At 43.8% G+C, this 18,823-nt stretch overlaps 1 protein-coding gene across 1 annotated transcript in view; it reads left to right on the top strand.

Moving 5' to 3' along the window:
• LOC143651354 (maestro heat-like repeat-containing protein family member 7) overlaps window positions 1–6,747 on the top strand; it is a 122,833-nt gene extending 116,086 nt beyond the window's left edge. Inside the window, 1 exon segment of the mRNA XM_077122296.1 lies at window positions 6,646–6,747. Within this exon segment, the coding sequence (XP_076978411.1) occupies window positions 6,646–6,747 (102 nt within the window).
• The last annotated feature ends 12,076 nt before the right edge of the window (window positions 6,748–18,823 follow it).

The following is an 18,823-nucleotide window of genomic DNA, read 5'->3' as shown; positions in this document are numbered from 1 at the left end:
ATAGGTCTAGAAGAAATGAGGGGTGGTGGGGGTGGGTCATGAAAAGAATTAGAAATATCTTCCAAGCCATTTGCTTCAGGGCTTTCATTTGCAGTTTCATCTGGTGAAACAGGATTAATAACTCTAGGGATAATCCCTTCAGGAGGAGGTTGGGTGGCCAATTCCTCAAGGCAGGCTGGAGGTGGGGCGGCTATGTCCTCAGGGCAGACTATTACAGGGTTATCTAGAGAAGGCTCAGCATGGTCTAGGGTTTCAACCTCACCCCCAACATCATTATCAATCCATATGTCACCATCCCATTTTTCAGGGTCCCACTCCTTTCCAATCAATGCCCTCACTTTAATGGCAGACACCATGCAAGACTGAGATTTCAGTTTACGTTGTAAAGTTGCTACTCTAACAATAAGATTCTGAGTCTGATTTTCAGAGATCTCAAGTCTACGGCTACAGGAAATAAGATTTTCCTTCAGGATACTCATAGAAACCTCTACATCTTTCAGACAGCGCTTAAGCTTCTCGTTTGAAGCCTTAAGCCCATCCCTTTCACCCTTTAATGTAGACAGTGTATCTAACAACAACCAACCAACATCTCTATAACTCTTATTTCTAGAAAACTCTGTAAAGGTGTCAAAAACATTATCCCCCAGAGTCTGGCTTCATACAAGCGAAGCATTAAGAGAATCAAATGATGATATTCTGACTATCTCCTTTGCCAACTCAGTCCATGGATTGGGAGTGTCATTCTGATTATGGGAATCAGAGTCCTTAGTGTCTCTGAGTCCAGTCAGAGTAGCAAACCATTCATAAAAACCCATTTTTAAGATTCTGTTCCTTAAGAACCACTCCTGGTACCAAGATGTATTAGTTAGGGTTCTCTAGAGAAACAGAATCAACAGGGAACACTTGCAAATATAAAATTTATGAAAGTGTCTCACATGACCATAGGAACGCAGAGTCCAAAATCCACAGGGCAGGCTGTGAAGCTGATGACTCCGATGGATGGCCTGGATGAACTCCACAGGAGAGGCTCACCAGCCAAAGCAGGAATGGAACCTGTCTCCTCTGAGTCCTCCTTAAAAGGCTTCCCATGATTGCATTTAGCATCACTAATTGCAGAAGACACTCCCCCTTGGCTGATTACAAATGAAATCAGCTGTGGATGTAGCTGATGTGATCATGACCTAATCCTATGAAATGTCCTCATTGCAACAGACAGGCCAGCACTTGCCCAATCAGATGAATAGGTACCACAACTTGACCAAGTTGACACCTGTCCCTAACCATGACAAATATTAAGTACAAAGTCTTATCAAAATCAGTTACAGGCATGGTTCATCCTAAGGCAAAATTTGCTTCTGGCTGTGTAACTTAGAACAAGTTATCTGCTTCCAATATACTGAGAAGGGATAGTTATAGGATAAACATTCCCACTTCCATAGGGAGAAAGTGGAAGAAAAACAAGGATCAAAGTTCCCAAACATTTCTGAGTATCTGAAGGGCAAACTCCATTAGATTTCAAAGCCTAAGAGTCATCTACAGAAATATATTTTATCCTTAGGGCTTGAGAAAGCAACAGTCCCACCCTCTCCAAGGGCTTATGCTGTAGCCCTTCTCTCTCCAAACACTGGGGTGGGGGTTTTAACATATCCAAACATTGGGGAGAATACCTTGTTCTTGAACCCATCCTTCTCAAGCATCTGGTGGCACCCAGACTCTCTGCTATCTCCAGGCACATGCTCAGCCCCTCCAGAACACTGGAGTTTTTGCCAGGCTCTCCCCAATCTCTGGGGAATGTGTTCCACCCTTTCTGAGGCTTGGGGCAGCAGCGCACTTCCTGAACAATGGGAATTAGCTGAACTTCCTCAGTTCCCAGGGCTCTCAGATGTCCTGAGTGGTAACACTTTATCTAGGAAACAATGTTACAGAAGACCCATCTTTTGCAAATTCCAGGGCAAACACAATCTTTCCATGTGCAAGGGTAGGTCCTCTTTCTTGGCCTTATGTTTATCAGCTCCAGATATTAGCTTCTGTGGTTCTGCCTTGGAACTCATTTTTCTTCCCATCTGTCCCCTTTTTGTCCTTGTTAGTCCAGGCTGTCAGTGGATCCATTTATATAAATCTCACAAAACTTTGTCAGTTTGGCATACAGCATACAGGTGTCCCAACCCATCAGACAATAGGACTTTCCACAAATCTTTCCTGGATAACTCCATTTCCAACCCTGAGTTGCCCTGTAATGGCTGATTGGTTCCATGTTTGGTTAAATCCTCATGTGAGGCTCTATTCTTTGTAGACTCATTATCTCAAAGCTCAGGATTTTCTAAACAATCATTTCTGATTTCTTTGTACCCAAGAGTTCAGTTCTCAGTTTATCCCTTTCCTCTTGCATTTTACTATACGTTGTGAGGGAAGCCAGGGTGCATTTTACACATTTAGTTTGAAAATATCCTCAGCTAGAAATCCAGGCTCATTGCTTTCACATTCTACCTTGCATCTAAAACAAGTACTCAATTTTTCCAAATTCTCTGCCACTTTAAAACAAAGGTCACCTTCCTTAAAGTTTGCAATGATACATTCATCATTTCTGTGTAAGTCTTCAATGAAAATGTCTTTAGAGTCCACATTTCAACCGATAATTCCTTCAAAGCAATACAGATCTCTCTTATTAAGCATCCTACAATTCTTCCAGAATCTTCTTCCCCTTATCTAGTTTTAAAACCATTCCAGCAATTTTGGTATTTGCAAATTGCCACACCCCACTTCTCTGGCTCAAAAATCTGTTTGGGTTTGCTAAAGCTGCCAAAATATAATATACCAGAAATGGATTGGCTTTTACTAAGAAGATTTATCAGATTAGAAATTTATGGTTCTAAGGCCATGAAAATGTTCACATAGGCAACCAGGGAAAGATACCTTGACTCTGACATAGCAGATTTAAATCAGCAGAGTATGGAACACCCATCTCCCTGGCCTTAGCTGTTCTGTCTCCAGTACCCATAAAGGTCAGATACAGGATGGCCTATGTCCCCAGGCAGTCTCTCTAAATCACATTGTTAGCATATAATGTAAGGTTGGTCCAAGGTCTTGGGTTTTCAAAGATGGTCTATTCAAACAAGATATCCTAAGGACTTGAAGCTTATTTCTGAGGAGCGGTGAAGACCAGTCTTTTATTTGGAATGTGCAGGGTTTTACACCGCATTCAAATTCCACTGGGTTAACCCTTTACTGCACAGCTTGTGTGAAATATTTTAATTGTGTATTTAATAAATAGAGTGAAGATGAAAATTTGTTCTTTGCAGTATCAACTTAATGAAGGAAAAAAGTTCGTTCACTTAAAATAGCAAGTGAAAACTGAAAGACCCACATAGATCAACTTTAGCATTAAGTCTGAGAAGCTCTATTTTATTTTACTCTGGGCTAATTATATTACACCACAAGATATAGCATCCTTGTGGTACTGAAATGATATTATTGTTTATAAGCTCTCAATGAATTTTATGTCAAAAAGCTAAGAATCTTGTATGCCCTGTGGTAGTATACACAGAATAGCAATGTTAATATATTTGATTAGAGTAAACATTAGACTAAATTATCATCAGAATGATGCATATTTTTGTCAAACTTTCCTATTGCTGTTGTCTCTGAAAAAATCCCTAGAATGTAGAGAGAAAAACATTCTGAGTGATTGAGAACAACATGGAAAATCTTGTGAGATCATACTTTAAACTGGAGAAAGGATGGTTTCAAATAACATCTCAAAAAGAAAAAGGAGAGCAACTGTTGTACATTTCTGTGGTGGAAAGATCAGATTCTAAAACACTGATCTAACTCACTTGCATAAATGACAAAACCATCATTGGGGTGCCTATTGATGAAAGCAACAAAGATCCACACAGGTGACAAGTAATGAATCTCTGTCAAAGGCATACAGATGCCGAGTATGCCTAAATATAGATGCCTAGTAAGCAAAAGAAAAACACCTGAAAAATGGTTAAAACTTTAAAAATTAAATGAGATGCCTGTTTTGGAAGTCTAAACTTATAAAAATATAAAAATCATCAACAAAGATTAGAGGTGTGAGAACTGTGATATACTCGTAGTGAGCATATGAAATAGGCCCAACTTTTCTGTTGGACCTATTTCCCGTTTAAAATTTATCAAAAATTTTAAACATTCATGTCCTTTATTATGGTAAGTTTCCTTATTGAGATGTATCCTAAGGAAATAATTAAACATTTATACAAATATTTGGAAAAAAAGAATAACCACCACATTCTTGTTTAAAAAGGAAAATTTGAAAAAAAATTTAAATGTATTTCCAAATATAGAAGCTTAGTTAAATGAAATGTGGTATATTCACAAAATATAAAATTATGCAGTCATTAAAACAGTATTTTGATAAACATTTATGGACATGGGAAATATTATCAATATGTTGATAAGTAAAATAAAGTGATTTGTAAGAGAGAATATGCTAAATGATGTAGTTTTTGAAGGAAAAATCTGCATAATTAGTCTAAGAAAATGAAAGCTTGTTAGCAATGCAGTTTCTAGTGGAGAGGTTATGTTTTTCTTATTTGTCTGATTTGTGTATTACAATTTTCTTTTTAGATGATGATCCCATAATTCTTTGGCACTAGAAAAAATGAAAATTATATTCATACTAATCTTAAAAATGTTGTACTATTATATGTTTAAAGGACTATATTTAAGAGGGGATTGTTTATAAATAAACATCTCCAAGCATCTTCTGTGTTGATGATAGCTCCTTCTGCATCCCTTTTTGGATGGCCCCAAAAGAACCATTATTTAGGGAGGGACAGATGCTCAGAATCTGCACATGAATTCTTTCTTTTGGGTTTTTTTTTGAGTCTTTAGGACCTCACCATGTGGAAACTGTCAAGCCACAAATACAACTATATCAAAAAAATGTCTTTGATGTAACACTGCTGAGAAAATTATTAAATTTATGGCATGCAATTAATCTATTAATATCTGTGTGGAGGTTTCCATTAGGACAGAACTTTCTCTCTGTCTCTCTCCCTCTAAGCAGTACCCTTTTGGCAGCAGTGTGCAATCAGGTTCTGTTGAGCAAAAGAAGTGGAAGTTTCCAATCTGGCTAGAGTGGAGTTAAACAGACATCAATGCAGAGAAGTGGGATGCAGGGAAAGGGTGAAAAGAAAAGGACAAAATGGGAAAGAACCTGACATTTGTAAGTAACCTTGAATATGAGCAGATTCTCATTGTGGTTGTCAATTTTGTAATGGAATAAAATGTATTAGCATGTGAGCTTTCTCATTCTTCTCTGCAATGTCCTCCCAAAAGGGGATTTTTTTTGGGGGGAGTGCATGGGCCAGGAATTGAACCCAGGTTCTGCCACTGAGCTACCCTTGCACCCTCTCAAAAGGGGAGTTTTTATTCTTTACCTCCCTGCTTCCAGCCTCCACACAGCTTACCTTCCCAAACCCTCAGTCCTGAGCTTTTGTGGGTCACAATGGAGCAGACACGAGGCAAGAGACATGCCCAGAGTCAGCATGAGATGAAGGGACAACAAAGACAGAGAGATCAACCCCTGGGTGTGAGTAGACTTGGGGAGCAGGTGTTCAGCAGATGGGGGGCTACAGAGAAGGCGAGGCCAGCTCACCTGGGAGCTTTTCAGCTGAGCTGATTGAAAAGTCTGTTTGTTTTAAGAGTTGTTACTGTGAGATAAGAATTGGGTCACTCTTAAATATTCCTCAAAATATTTGGGTAAATATCTGCATTACCCTGTTTCCTTTGATGCTTTCATTTGATGGCCCCAGAAGATGGGGATATATGAGATTCCTGCTTTTTCAGGTTGTGTTGCTTTAGGGCCTATGGTTTATTTAAAACATTTACTCTCGTTTTTAAAGATTCCTTTATTGAAGATCTGAGTCTGGTTATATTTAAATATGACTTATTTATTTGCTTCACAGTCTATTCCACATGAATATTTGTAGAATACAGTGAACATATTTTGCCAGCAGAGCTGCTGCGATGGCCAGGGCAGAACTCCGGGGCTGTTGGCGAAGTGCCCCCGGAAAGGGGCACACACCAAAGTTTGTCCTCCGCTCACAAGATATGGAAATGCCAAGGGCATGAGGCAGACCAGGGGTCTGTTCACAAAAGATATTCAACAAATGTAATTAATCACCAACCCTGTCAGCACTTGGACAAACAGCACATTACCTGGCTGTGAGGAATGCATTTCTTGTGCCATGCTCAGGGTGACCGGGAGCTTTTAGATGCAGTGGGCTCTTAAACTCTCTGGGTTCCAAAGAAATTGGTTATGCCCTAAGGGGTTTCAACAGCAGCTCAACATTTTTGGGGGGTATGAGTGTGTGTGAGTGTGTACGTGAGTGTATGTGCAATGAGTGTGTGCGGGCTTGTGATTGTATGCTCATGAGTGTTGTGTGACTGAGTGTGTGTGTGTATGAATGAGTGTGTGTGTTTGTGTGTGTCTGTGTGTGCACGTGTGTGCATGCATATCTAAGTGTGTGTGCACATGTGCCTTTCAGAGCTGGCACCAGGAGGGTAGAGGGCACAGTTCTGGGCATGATCTGGGGTATGGGGCCACTGCTGAAATAGCCCCGCTCCAGGGCATCCCCCCTCCCCCACCCAGCTCAGGTGGGTGCTGTGAACCCGCAAATGCTGATTCCGGGGGGCTTCCAGCAGGAGAGGCACCCAGGGCAGCTGGCCCCATGCAGCACTACCACACTGAGGCTGTAGAGGGGAGGGCAAAGTGGGCAGATTGGCACCCATCAGGGCCTTCAGGCATTGCCCTCCCTGCCTGGCAGACACTGCATTACAATGACACAGTCAGAGCTTTGGGGAAGAACCTGTCTGTGCTCTTACCACCTTGCCCTGTTGGGACCACCTGTGCAGGGGCTGCTGCATTCCTCTCGAGGAAGGTGCCATGGCAAATTTGGCTCCTGGGATAACAGACCTCATTCCCAACAATGCTGGGACCTGCCCTGGGGTATGCAGCCCAGCCAGACTTAGGCCTGGGCAGGCATGGCCTCCAATGGCATGGGCAGCAGGCCACCAGCTCAGCTGCTGCCACCCCTGCCCACAATTCCCTCCAGTAAATGCTTTTCCTGCAGCCTTGCCCTTGCTTCCGTGAGGCTGACAAAGCCCAGGACTGGACACCAAACTTCCAGACATCCGCAAGACATGCCGCCGTATTTGATAAAGGCATGTGTGTGCCCCAGTGTCCCCCAAGTGTTCTGTTTTTATAACCTATTTCTGCATTTTCAGGCTCTTCTGCCCTTGCCCTGTCCATTGTATCTCCACATTCTGGAAAAATCTCTAGGTGTTTGTCAGGTGGATATCTCCTCATGGGCAGACCTTCCAAATCCCTTCCCTCCCCACCCTTGTTCCCTGGGAACAGAACAGGAAGAGTCCAAGGACTGGGCCAAGCCCCAGGAAAGCAGGAGCATTTCCTTCATCAGAAGGCATCTGGAATGCATGGCAGATCACGCTGGCAGAGGCAGGTGCTTTATTCCAGATTCCTGTGGACATGCCAGGGGGGCCTGGGGGCCTGCTGAGGGCCATAAACCAGCCTGGGGACCCTGCAGCCTGGCCCCCACAATCCCTGTGAGCATCCGGCTGTGGCTGGCATCCTTAGTGCTTGGCAGAAGGTCAGCAACTCCAGGCTGAGGCAGACCCTCAGGTGGTCAGCCCCAGGCACGTTAGCCTTTCCTAGTCTAGGGTCACATCTCGGTACTTCAAGTAGACGGTGGTGCCCATGAACCAATCTGTGGGACATGTCGAGGTGCATCAGGGTGGTTAGGAAAAATAGTACCTGGCAAAATGATGGGAAGAGCTTTTGGTGCGAGGGGCTCTAACCTGGAGAGAAAGGAATCAATCAGAGGCAAGACCCATGTGCTTTGTTTTTCTCAAAGGCATTGATTCATGATTTGGAGATTGCAGGCCTGTGCCTTCTCCCTGGACTGGAGACACAGAGGGCTAGCAAAGCAGCCAGGGCTACAACCACAATCCCAGAGAGGAGAGAATACAGAGAGGGGTCTGGAAATTTGCACATAATTTTCTTCCGAGGCATTTGCTGAGGCCTAGTGAGTGGTGGAACAAATGCAGCCCAGCAGCTGCAGGCCTGAGGAATGAGGTGAGGCCACATGCTGCTGTGCAGAGACTGGGGTTTCTATTCATTTGTTAAGCTGCTGGAATGCAATAAACCAGAAATGGAACAGCTTTTATAAAGGAAATTTATTAAGTTACAAGTTGAGAGTTCTAAGGTCAAGAAAATGTCCAAATTAAGGCACCAACAAGAGGCTACCTTCACTCAAGAAAGCCGATGTCTGTCAGCTAGGAAGGCAGATGGCTGGTGTCTGCTGGTCCTTGTTCCTGGTTCTATTGTTTCCAGCTTCTGATGCCAGCATTTTCCTCCCTAAGCATCTGTGGCCTTCACTCAGCTCCTCTGGGACAACTCTGGGTTCTGGCTTGTTGGCACCTCATGGGAAGGCACATGGCAATATCTGTTGGGCTCTGCCTGTGTCCAGGCATCTCCTCTCTGTCAGCGCTCCAAGCATCTCCAAACCTCTGTGTCTCTGTCAGCTGCGAAGCAACCATTCTTCAAGCATCTGCATCCGCTCTGAACTCCCCCCAAACTGTTTCCTCTTTTAAAGGACTCTGTAAACTAATCAACACCCCCGTTGAATGGCTGGAGCCACATTTCTGTGGAGATAACCTGAAGTTTCCACCCTGCAATATTGAGTCAGGATTAAAGGACGTGACTCTTCTAGGGTGCACAGCACTTTCAAACCAGCACAGGGTTCATGTTTGACCAAGGGGAGGGCACCCTGGTCAACACTCCAGCTGTTCACTTAGCCCCCAGGATCCTGCAATATTCTGCTTAAAGTGAGGACAGACCAGGAAGACCCGAGTAACCACACCCTGTGACCAGCCTTGGCTATGTCAGGTCCTGGTGTGCTCAGCTGCCAGAGGAAGGAAAGCCTGCTCGCTGGGGGAGCACCTTGCCGTCTAGAACCTAAAGACATTTTTATATTCAATATACATCATGCAATCAAACATTACCAGGCATGAAAATAAATGACAAAATGACTGAAAACCAAGAGGGAAAAAATCAGGTAATAAACACAGATTCACAGATAATTCAGATTTTGGCACTGACATGAGGAGAGATATATAGACTAAGGAATTGAGAGCTCATAAATAAACCCTTACATCCATGGGCAATTGATCTTTGACAGGGGTAGCAAATTCATTCAATGGGGAAAGAAGAGTCTCTTTAACAAATGGTGCTGGGAAAACCCGATGACCTGGAACAAAAGAGTGATGGTGGATCCCTATCTCATACTATATATAAAAATTAACTCAATGAGCTGAGACTTAGCATCAAGGGATTGAGAAAACCTTCTCAACCAAAAGGGGGAAGAGGGAAATGAGACAAAGTGTCAATGGCTGAGAGATTCCAAACAGAGTTGAGAGGTTATTCTGGAGGTTATTCTTATGCATCAAGTAGATATCATCTTGTTATTCAAGATGTAATGGAGAGGCTGGAGGGAACTGCCTGAAAATGTAGAGCTGTGTTCCAGTAGCCATGTTTCTTGAGGAAGAATGAATAATGATACAGCTGTAACAATGTGACTGTGTGATTGTGAAAACCTTGTGTCTGATGCTCCTTTTATCTACCTTGTCAACAGATGAGTAGAACCTATGGAATAAAAATAAATAATAGGGGGAACAAATGTTAAAATAAATTTAGTTTGAAATGCTAGTGATCAATGAAGGCAAGGGGTGAGGGGTATGATAGGTATAATCTTTTTTTTTTCTTTCCTGTGTATTCATTTTATTTCTTTTTCTATTGTCTTTTTGTTTCTTTTTCTGGGTTGATGCAAATGTTCTAAGAAATGATGAATGTGCAACTAGGTGATTATGTGAATTACTGATTATGTATGTTCTTTTATTTTGTTTCTTATTTTTTAATTAATAAATAAATTTTAAAAAATTAACTCAAAATTGTTCAAAGACCTAAATATAAGACCCAAAGCTCTAAAACTCTTAGAAGAAGACATAGGGAAGCATCTCAAGGCCTTGTGTTAGGTAGTGGCTCCATAGACTTTATACCCAAAGTACAAACAATAAAAGAAAACATAAATAAATGAGAATTTATCAAAATCACAAACTTTTGTGACTCAAAGGACTTTATCATGAAATTAAAAAGATATCTTACAGAATGGGAGAAAATATTCTCTACGTATCTGTCTGATGAGAGTTTAATCTCCAGAATATATAAAGAAATCCTACAACTCAACAACAACCAAAAAGACAACAGCCCAAAATATAAATGGGCAAAAGACTTGAGTAGACACACTTCCAAGGAAGGTATAAACATGGCTAAAAAGCACATGACAGGTTGTGCAACATCACCAGTCACTAGGGAAATACAAATTGAAGCCACAAAATGGTACCACTTCACACCCACTAGAATGGCTACTATTTTAAAAAATCAACAGAGAATAAAAAGTGTTGGAGAGGATGTGGAGATGCAGGAAAACTCATTCATGGTTGGTGGGAATGTAAACTGGTGCAGCTGCTGTGGAAAACAGTTTTGTAGTTCCTCAGAAGGTTGAGCATAGAATTACCATGTGATCCCACAATCCCATTTTGAGGTATGCACCCAAAAGAATTGAAAACAGGGACTCGAGCAGACATTTGCACACCAACGTTCACAGCAGCATTGTTCATGACAGGCAATAGGTGGAAGCAATGCAAGGGTCCATTCCCCTGATAAATGACAAACAAAATATGGTCTATACACACAATGGAATATTGGTAAGCCATAAAAAGAAATGATACATGTGACAACATCAGTGAGCCTTGTCAATATTATGTTGAGTGACATAAGCCCAACACAAAAGGGCAATTATTGTATGATCTCACTTATGTGATAATTAGAATGTGAAATTCAGAGTCTGAAACTAGAACATAGGTTATTGGGGGACAGAGTGGGGGTAAGGAAAGGGGCGATAATGCTTACTTGGTACAAAGTTTCTGTTTGGGATGATGAAAAAATTGTAGTAGTGAGTGGTGTTGATGGCAGCCCACACTGTGAATGCAATTAACAACTGGATTGTATATTCTAAAGTGTTAAGATGAAAAATTTTTAAGTTGCATACTGATATCATATCAGAATAAAACTTTTAAAAGCCCAAGGAAATGTGCATAAAGAGTGAGCCCTAATGTGCACTGTGGTCTGTAGTCAGTAGTATAGCCATTACAATGTTGTTTCATCACTTGTAGCAAAGACACCACACTAAAGCAAAATGTCAACTATAGGGTAAATTGTGTGTGTGTGGGGGGGGTTATATGGGAACTCTGTACTTTCTGCATGGTTTTTTCTGTAAACTTAAAACTTCTCTAACAAAAAATGAAAAAAGTATGTTTTTATTTGAAAAAAAATAGCCATGTTTGCTCCATCTAAAATTGTTTTCCCACCACGTCCAATTTGCCATGCAGGGCGGTGCACATGTGTCTGCACTGCTTCCTGCACATGCACATGCTCCTCCGCAGTCAGGCTCTCGGGGTCCAGGTGCTGGGGTGAAGTGCAGTGTAGGTGCAGGGCAAAGTACAGTGTAGGTGCAGGGGTGAAACGCAGGTAGGTGCAGGAGTGAAGCGTGGTGTTCCAGGTGCAGGGGCGAAGCACAGTTTCCAGGTGCAGAGGCAAAGCACAGTGTTCTCTGTGCAGGGGTGAAGTGCACGGGTGAAGCACAGTGTTCCAGGTGCAGGGGTGAAGTGCAGTGTTCCAGGTACAGGGGTGAAGCGCAGTGTTCTAGCTGCAGGGGTGAAGTGCAGTGTAGGCGAAGGGACAAAGCACAGTGTTCCAGGTGCAGGGGTGAAGTGCAATGTTCTAGTTGCAGGGGCGAGGTGCAGTGTAGGTGCAGGGGCAAAGTACAGTGTAGGTACAGGGGCGAAGGGCAGTGTAGGTGCAGGGGTGAAGGACAGTGTTGCAGGTGCAGGGGCAAAGGGCAGTGTTGCAGGTGCAGGGGTGAAGGGCACTGTAGGTGCAGGGGCGAAGGGCAGTGTAAGTGCAGGGTGAAGCACAGTGTAGGTGCAGGGGCGAAGGGCAGTGTAGGTGCAGGGGCAAAGGGCAGTGTAGGTACAGGGGTGAAGGGCAGTGTAGGTGCAGGGGTGAAGGGCAGTGTAGGTGCAGGGGCAAAGGGCAGTGTTCTAGGTGCAGGGGTGAAGGGCAGTGTTCCAGGTGCAAGGGTGAAGGGCAGTGTTCCAAGAGCAGGGGCAAAGAGCAGTGTAGGTGCAGAGGTGAAGCACAGTGTTCCAGGTGCAGGGGTGAAGGGTAGTGTAGGTGCAGGGGTGAAGGGCAGTGTAGGTGCAGCGGTGAAGTGCATTTGTTTCAGGTGCAGGGGTGAAGGGCAGTGTAGGCACAGGGGTGAAGTGCAGTGTTCCAGGTGCAGGAGTGAAGCGCAGTGTTCTCAAATTAGTTGCACAGGAGGTTTGCTCTATAAATGCTTATTGATTGAATCCAGTCACTTAATTTTACTTGATCGAATTGCTTTTAATTTAATAAAACCATATAGAGAGAAAAGCTCAATTTCTCTATTTTTTAATATAGTATTTTTTTGAAGACCCTGAAGGAAAGATTGAATTACCTCCATCATTGAAAATAGATTCCTGGAAACGTCCAGAGGATGTTATTACCAGTTGGGTAAGAGATGTTTTTTAAAAAATTTTAAGCAAAATACTTATTAATTACAGTGGTAATATATCCTAGCTATAAAAATTTGTTTAAAAATTAAGGTGATTTTTTCTTGTGGTTATCAGTGAAAATGTGCAATTGCTTTTTCACTTTTAAATCTAAAATAGATGTTTATCTGTATAAGTAGTTTAATATGTCTTGTACTTGGTTACTGAGAGATTGTCAAAATATTTAGAGAGACTGGCTTCCACCCTCTTTTCTCCGTAATGCCCCCTGAAAAGCTGGACCTTTGCGAGAAGTCACTCTCTGATGTCTGGCAGACAGAGCTCCTCCTTTCCGGTGCTTCACAGGAATCTTACATGGTGGCAAGGTCCGTTTCCTCTGGTACATACTAGTCCCATTTCCAGGCTAATGCACCTTTCACTTGGTTTTCTCTGCACCCGCCATTCCTGAGGCAGGTTCCCTAAGCCTCCACCTCCCGGGCCCTGCTTGCTCACATGATGTACATATGTGTATATAGTATATACATATATACTGTAAATATTATTATATTTATAAATTATGATCAGAAGAATCAATTCAGGCCTTCACAGTAGTTCAGGTACATATTTTTCTTAATCTACAAAATTCTTTTGTTACATTTTTAAGATGTTAATTTGTACAGATGATTGAGAATAGTTGATGGTATTAGTTTTCTTAAAAATCTAATTAGCTAATCAAAACCATTTTCATGTAAATTTGATGTGATGTAACAGCTACATAAGCCTGGTACAAATTGTAGCCCACTTCTTTTACTGTTAAGAGTCATGTTTTCCCTATTATTTTATTTTCTACTTGACTAAATACATAACAACAATCGTAAGCATGTACCAGTCAAATTATGTCATCAAATTCATTTTAAAATATAAAATTATTTAAAGTTGGAAAAAATTTTAAAATGCTGTCACAGCTAATAATTTTCATCCGGGGTGAACAAAATGACCTTTTAAGCTATCAGAAGTTAGTTAAGCTTCAGGTTTCACATGAGTGGCTAATATAAACTTCAAATACAGTTTTACACTCTCAGTTCGTACGTGTGTGTGTACTAAGTATATCTGCATATGTTATATCTGGTAACACAATACTTAGTAAATTCTGTATTTTCTGGGCATTCTATTATTAAATTAAGTTCCACTGTAAGCTCTAGCTAGTGACTGTCTTATGGAATAATGTGCTTTTGAAAATTGTTTATAATTCCTCGGGTTGTGAGAAGTGACTTCAGATTTGGCCTGTCTTCCACCGTCCCTTTGTCTCACCGCGCTGTCCCCCTCCTTTTCCCGGTGGCGTCGTTTCTCCACCACTCCCGCTCCAACCTCAGGTTCGGGTCATAGTGAAGAATGAAGGCCTGCTCCACTTGTTTTCAGTGAATGAGCACTTACTGCGCAGCGGGGTGTGTGCCCGGCCCCTGGCAGAAGGGAAGGGGGCCCCCCCAGGCCCCCCAGGCCCTCCCGGCCCCCACCCCCAGTGCCCACAAGCTGGAGTCCACTGACGGGGGCTGGGGGGCTGGACGGACGGGGGGGCGCTCCCTCTGCAGGCCTGGTTGCCCCAGGGCGGCCCCACTTTCTCACACACACCCCTTTCCGGGGGCTACTCCTTCCCCCACCCTCTCTGGGGGCCTCCCCCTCCCCTCTCTCGCTGGGGCTCCCCCCTCCCTCCCTGGGTCTTTTCCATCATGGGCACCTCTTCCACCCCCAGCAGGTGCCCGCAGAATCAGGGGGCTTTTCCATGGATTCAGCCTAAGTACCGGGGACCTCATTACAGATTTGAATCTGCCCCCTTTCTTGTCTTTAACAGTCTTACCAATAATGAAACCTAAAAGTTTATTTCTCTAATCAGGTTGTACTGATAAGAATAAAATTATCTCTGAATTGTTTTAAATGTTTATGTTCTAATTTAAATGATGCTTATCTCATGGATTCTTTTTTTCCAATTAAGAAATTTTATTAGAGAAATTGTGCGTGTACAGGACATTTGTGGATAAAATCCAGGGCTCCCTACCAACTGCACGGCCAGTATGGGCCTTGGTGTGGAAAGCTTGTTACAACTGATCATTTTTTTTGCAATTCTACTTTTCTTTAGCAGTAGTTACATTTATTACAATTGATGAATGATTATTAAAGTAGTTCTCTAACTATAGCCCATAGTCTATGTAGGGGTATTTTCCCCTGTATTCCAGAACTGCTATTATTATTATTATTTGTCATTATCACTTAATTTTATTACTCATGTACCCATACACTGGACAAAGGGGTGTGACCACCAGGTTTTACAATCACACGGTCACACGGTAAAACACGTATAGTCACACATTACCCAAAATCAAGGCTACTGGATTATAGCTTAACAATTTCAGGTATTTCCTTCGAATACACTAGAAGTTAAAAATAAATTTTATCTCATGAATTCTAAGCATATATAGACTTAAGCTTCTCATTTTTCAAGGGAAAATTTAAAGATTAAACAACATTCTATATTAAACTTTCCAGACACATAGGAGAGTATCTGCTTTACTTTTGCCAACTCAACCAAATTTTAAGAGATCTCAGATAATTCCATACAAGCAAAACATAAGTCTGATCAGGTCAGGCTCTAATATTGATCTCCTCACAAGCCAGATGCTTCAACGGGAGCAGAGGTGAGATGACTATTCCAGAAAAGCCCGACACCATGGGGAGTAGCAGTCCCCAGGCCTCGCTGCGGCCCACAGATTTCTTACACTTTGTTTCTGCCCATCCCCGAGTGTGGCTGGATGGAGAGCGCTGCCCGCATTCTAACTCCCCCATGGGCCTCAGTCCTGGTCAGGGTGGCACCTTGGACAGCAAAGGGGTCATGGCCTTCTTTCCCAGAGTTTATGGAAGGGTCCCTCACTCACCTGGGAAAAGTTAATCCCAGGAGGTGGGGCCTGGTGCTCATGGGCCGGTGGCGGGACTGAGGTGGCCTCATCCCGGCCCAGCCGGTGCCCAGGCTCCCGAGAGGATGGTCGGCCTGGCCTAGCACGTACCTGTTCGTATGGTCATGTTTCCTGACAACCCAAGCACGACCTCCAACCTTGGTCGGAGATCAAGGGCAGGATCCATGGCTAGGAGAATGTAACATGACCTCGGGGATGGGCCCTGACCTTACTGTCCCCTACATCGCATGTCCCCAGTGGAGAGAGGCCCCGGGAGGCAGGAAGCTACAGCCCCAGGCCCTGACCACACACTCTGCTTCCAGTGGATGAGGTGGGTCATCAGTGAGATCTACACCATGTAGAAGATATTCAATGGGGGAGCCCTGAGCACCTACTTCAAGGGACACACGGCCGAGCCCCCGCTGCTGGCGTGGGAGCCCTGGGAGCACATTTACTCACTGTGCATGGCGGTGAGGGGCCACGTGCTGCTCTTCAACAGCTACAGCAAGTATGTGGTGAAGCTCCACTGGATGGTGAGTGGGCCCAAGCGGGGGCGGTGCAGGCGGGCGAGGGTCCTGCATCAAAGCGCAGGTTGTCCTACGTGGGGCCACCAGAGCTAGTGCAGCTGTCATGCAGGGTGCCACTGGGAGTAGCTGGGGCGTGTCCCCAGGGTGTCATGTGGAACCAACACATGCACAGCTGTTTCCCCAGTGGGGCTCCTGCACCCCGGGCCCCACACCCTTTACCCCTGGGCCCTGCACCCTGTACCCCTGGGCCCCATGCCCTGCACCCCTGAGCCCTTTGCACTTTGTTTCCCATTCACAGACTGTACTCTGCCTGCAGAATGGGTTCCTGATGCCTGAAAGGGACCCGGGGCAAGCAGGGGACACATGAGGCATGGGAAGCCCTTTAGTTAATTTGGCAAACATAACCACACCGTTTTTAGCAAAGCTGGGGTGCATGAAAAATCTTTGGGTTTTTAACAGCTCTTTTGAAAGGCCCAGGGTCCTTTCTGGGTAGGTAATGTGTGCAACCTGGTGCAAAGTAGAAATGCAGGGCCCTGTGTTCAGAAATCATGCATTTCAGAAGGGCGGGTCAGGCCATGCAGCTGGGCCTTGGGAGGCAGGGGCCGCCTGCCTCCAGGAGGGATGCTCTTCCTCAGCATGCCTTGGGGGACACATCTGAACACCTGACAGTTTCTGAAATGCAGCACTGAGAGGGTGATCTTTGCCCCTCGGACATGAGCCATCGGGTGGAAGGGACAGTGGTTAGGGCTTGCAGGACCGTGGCAGTGGGGTGGAGAGGTGAAGGGTCACTTTTACCCCCGCTCTCCAGATGGGGTTTTAAAGTGTGTCTATTCCCAGCACACTTGGTCAGGAGAGGAAATGACTTCCTCAAGTCCTCATCTTCCTTATTCACCAGTAAAAGGAGGCAGATTGGATGGGCCAGAGCCCAGAGCTCCCAGTGTGCCAGCAGTGTGAGAAGAGGGTGTGCCCCCAAGCTCTGGGGCAGCACAGGGGCCATCTCAGTGTGCCAGGGCTGCAGTCACAGGGTACCAGCGGCTCGGGGTCAGCCCCAGGGGGTGCTCATGGCCGCTGACTGCAAGAGCAGACAGCTGTCCAGCAACCTCCATCCCAGGACACGCGCACTCTGTCTCTCCCACACATGGACAGACAGCTCAATATATACATCGATGAGTAGATGGATGGATGGATGGATACATAGACAGAGATACACAGGTGCATGACAGATTACAGATACACAGGTAGATGAATGGATACATAGGTAGGTACAGATGGAATGAGGAGATTCAGTTTAAATGTGCAAGAAGGGAGAACTTCACTGTCCCTGAAAGCAGTATCCCTGTGACACAAGGTGGTTTTCTGCTGGGAGAAATCTGTAGAAATTTCAACTTCCTTTTTCCTAATTCCCAGCTGGAAGGGGCGAGTCAACACCTGTATACACATTAGGTTTATTAAAGAATTTGAATAAATTCCTTCTGCAAAGATAAACTTTATTGTTAGTTTTTTCTTTCTTGTTCCTTTCCAGAAATACACAATTGAAATTTTTTGTTGTTTTTCTCCTCCAGTTCTCATTCAGGATTTGTGCATGTCTATCCTTTTCTTTTCACTGAAAATATTTATGAAATGATCTTTGAAAATATGCTTCTTACCTCCTATTGCTTCATTCAGTATAAAATACTGGGGCACCTCTTAACCTGTCTCATTTTATCCTCGATTTATTTTCCTTTCCCTTTCTTATCTCATACACCTTGATTCTCCTCTGCACTGTTTTTCTTCTGCAGACTCTGGAAGCCTCTTTCATCTTTCTTTCTTACTGCAGATGGATTTTCCTGCCCTGCCTTATTGCTGAAATTCTCCTTCCTACATGTCCTCAGAACATTTACTATTATCACCACTTTGAGGCAAAGCAGCCCCTCCCCAGAGCCTCTGCACAGTCATGTTAAGTCCAGAGGTTTCTACAAGCATAGAGTTTTTCCCATAAAAGAATTCCCATGATTCCCAGTTTGGATTCTAAGTAAATAGGGTCAGGCTTCTTTGCCATCCTCCAGATAAACATTTATTGGCTGGTGTTAAGGACACTGTTATAAGACAGGTGGGATTTTTATCTCTTTTGTACACACTCCTTTTTTACTTAGCAAAAATAATACTGATACTGGCTCACTCCACGTACAGTCTTGTCCGGTACTTTTCAATTTTGGCACTCCTTTGACTCCCTGAAAGAACCAATTTAGCCATGGCTCTCTGCTTTAAACACCTATCGTTGTTGGCTGTCTTTCTCAATTGCCCCTAGCCATTCCTCTGTCTCTGAAAAATGGAGAAATCATTCACAACAGGACCAAGAATTTATCCCACTTTCCAACTGTCTATTGAAGTAAAAGCATGGGTCGGCTTTTCTTTCTGAATAACCCTTATATTTTTTAAGCTCCACATTATTGTGGAGTTCAGAGTTTTTTAAATGAGGGGTGCAGGATGTGTCAGCATCACCACCACCTACAGCAAGCTGAAAACTCACATTTTAGGGAACCCTTGCCTACCCAGGGAAATGTTTGCATATTAAATCTGTTTTTAAGTTATACTATGGCAAATTGCTTTTCCATCATTCAATTATTTTTTTCCAAGGTGGAAATATCTTCATTCTCATGTCTTTGCTGTGAATAG

Source organism: Tamandua tetradactyla, chromosome 12, assembly GCF_023851605.1.
Source record: "Tamandua tetradactyla isolate mTamTet1 chromosome 12, mTamTet1.pri, whole genome shotgun sequence".
NCBI classification, from domain to species: domain Eukaryota; kingdom Metazoa; phylum Chordata; class Mammalia; order Pilosa; family Myrmecophagidae; genus Tamandua; species Tamandua tetradactyla.
This window is presented reverse-complemented; position numbering and strand designations above follow the sequence as displayed.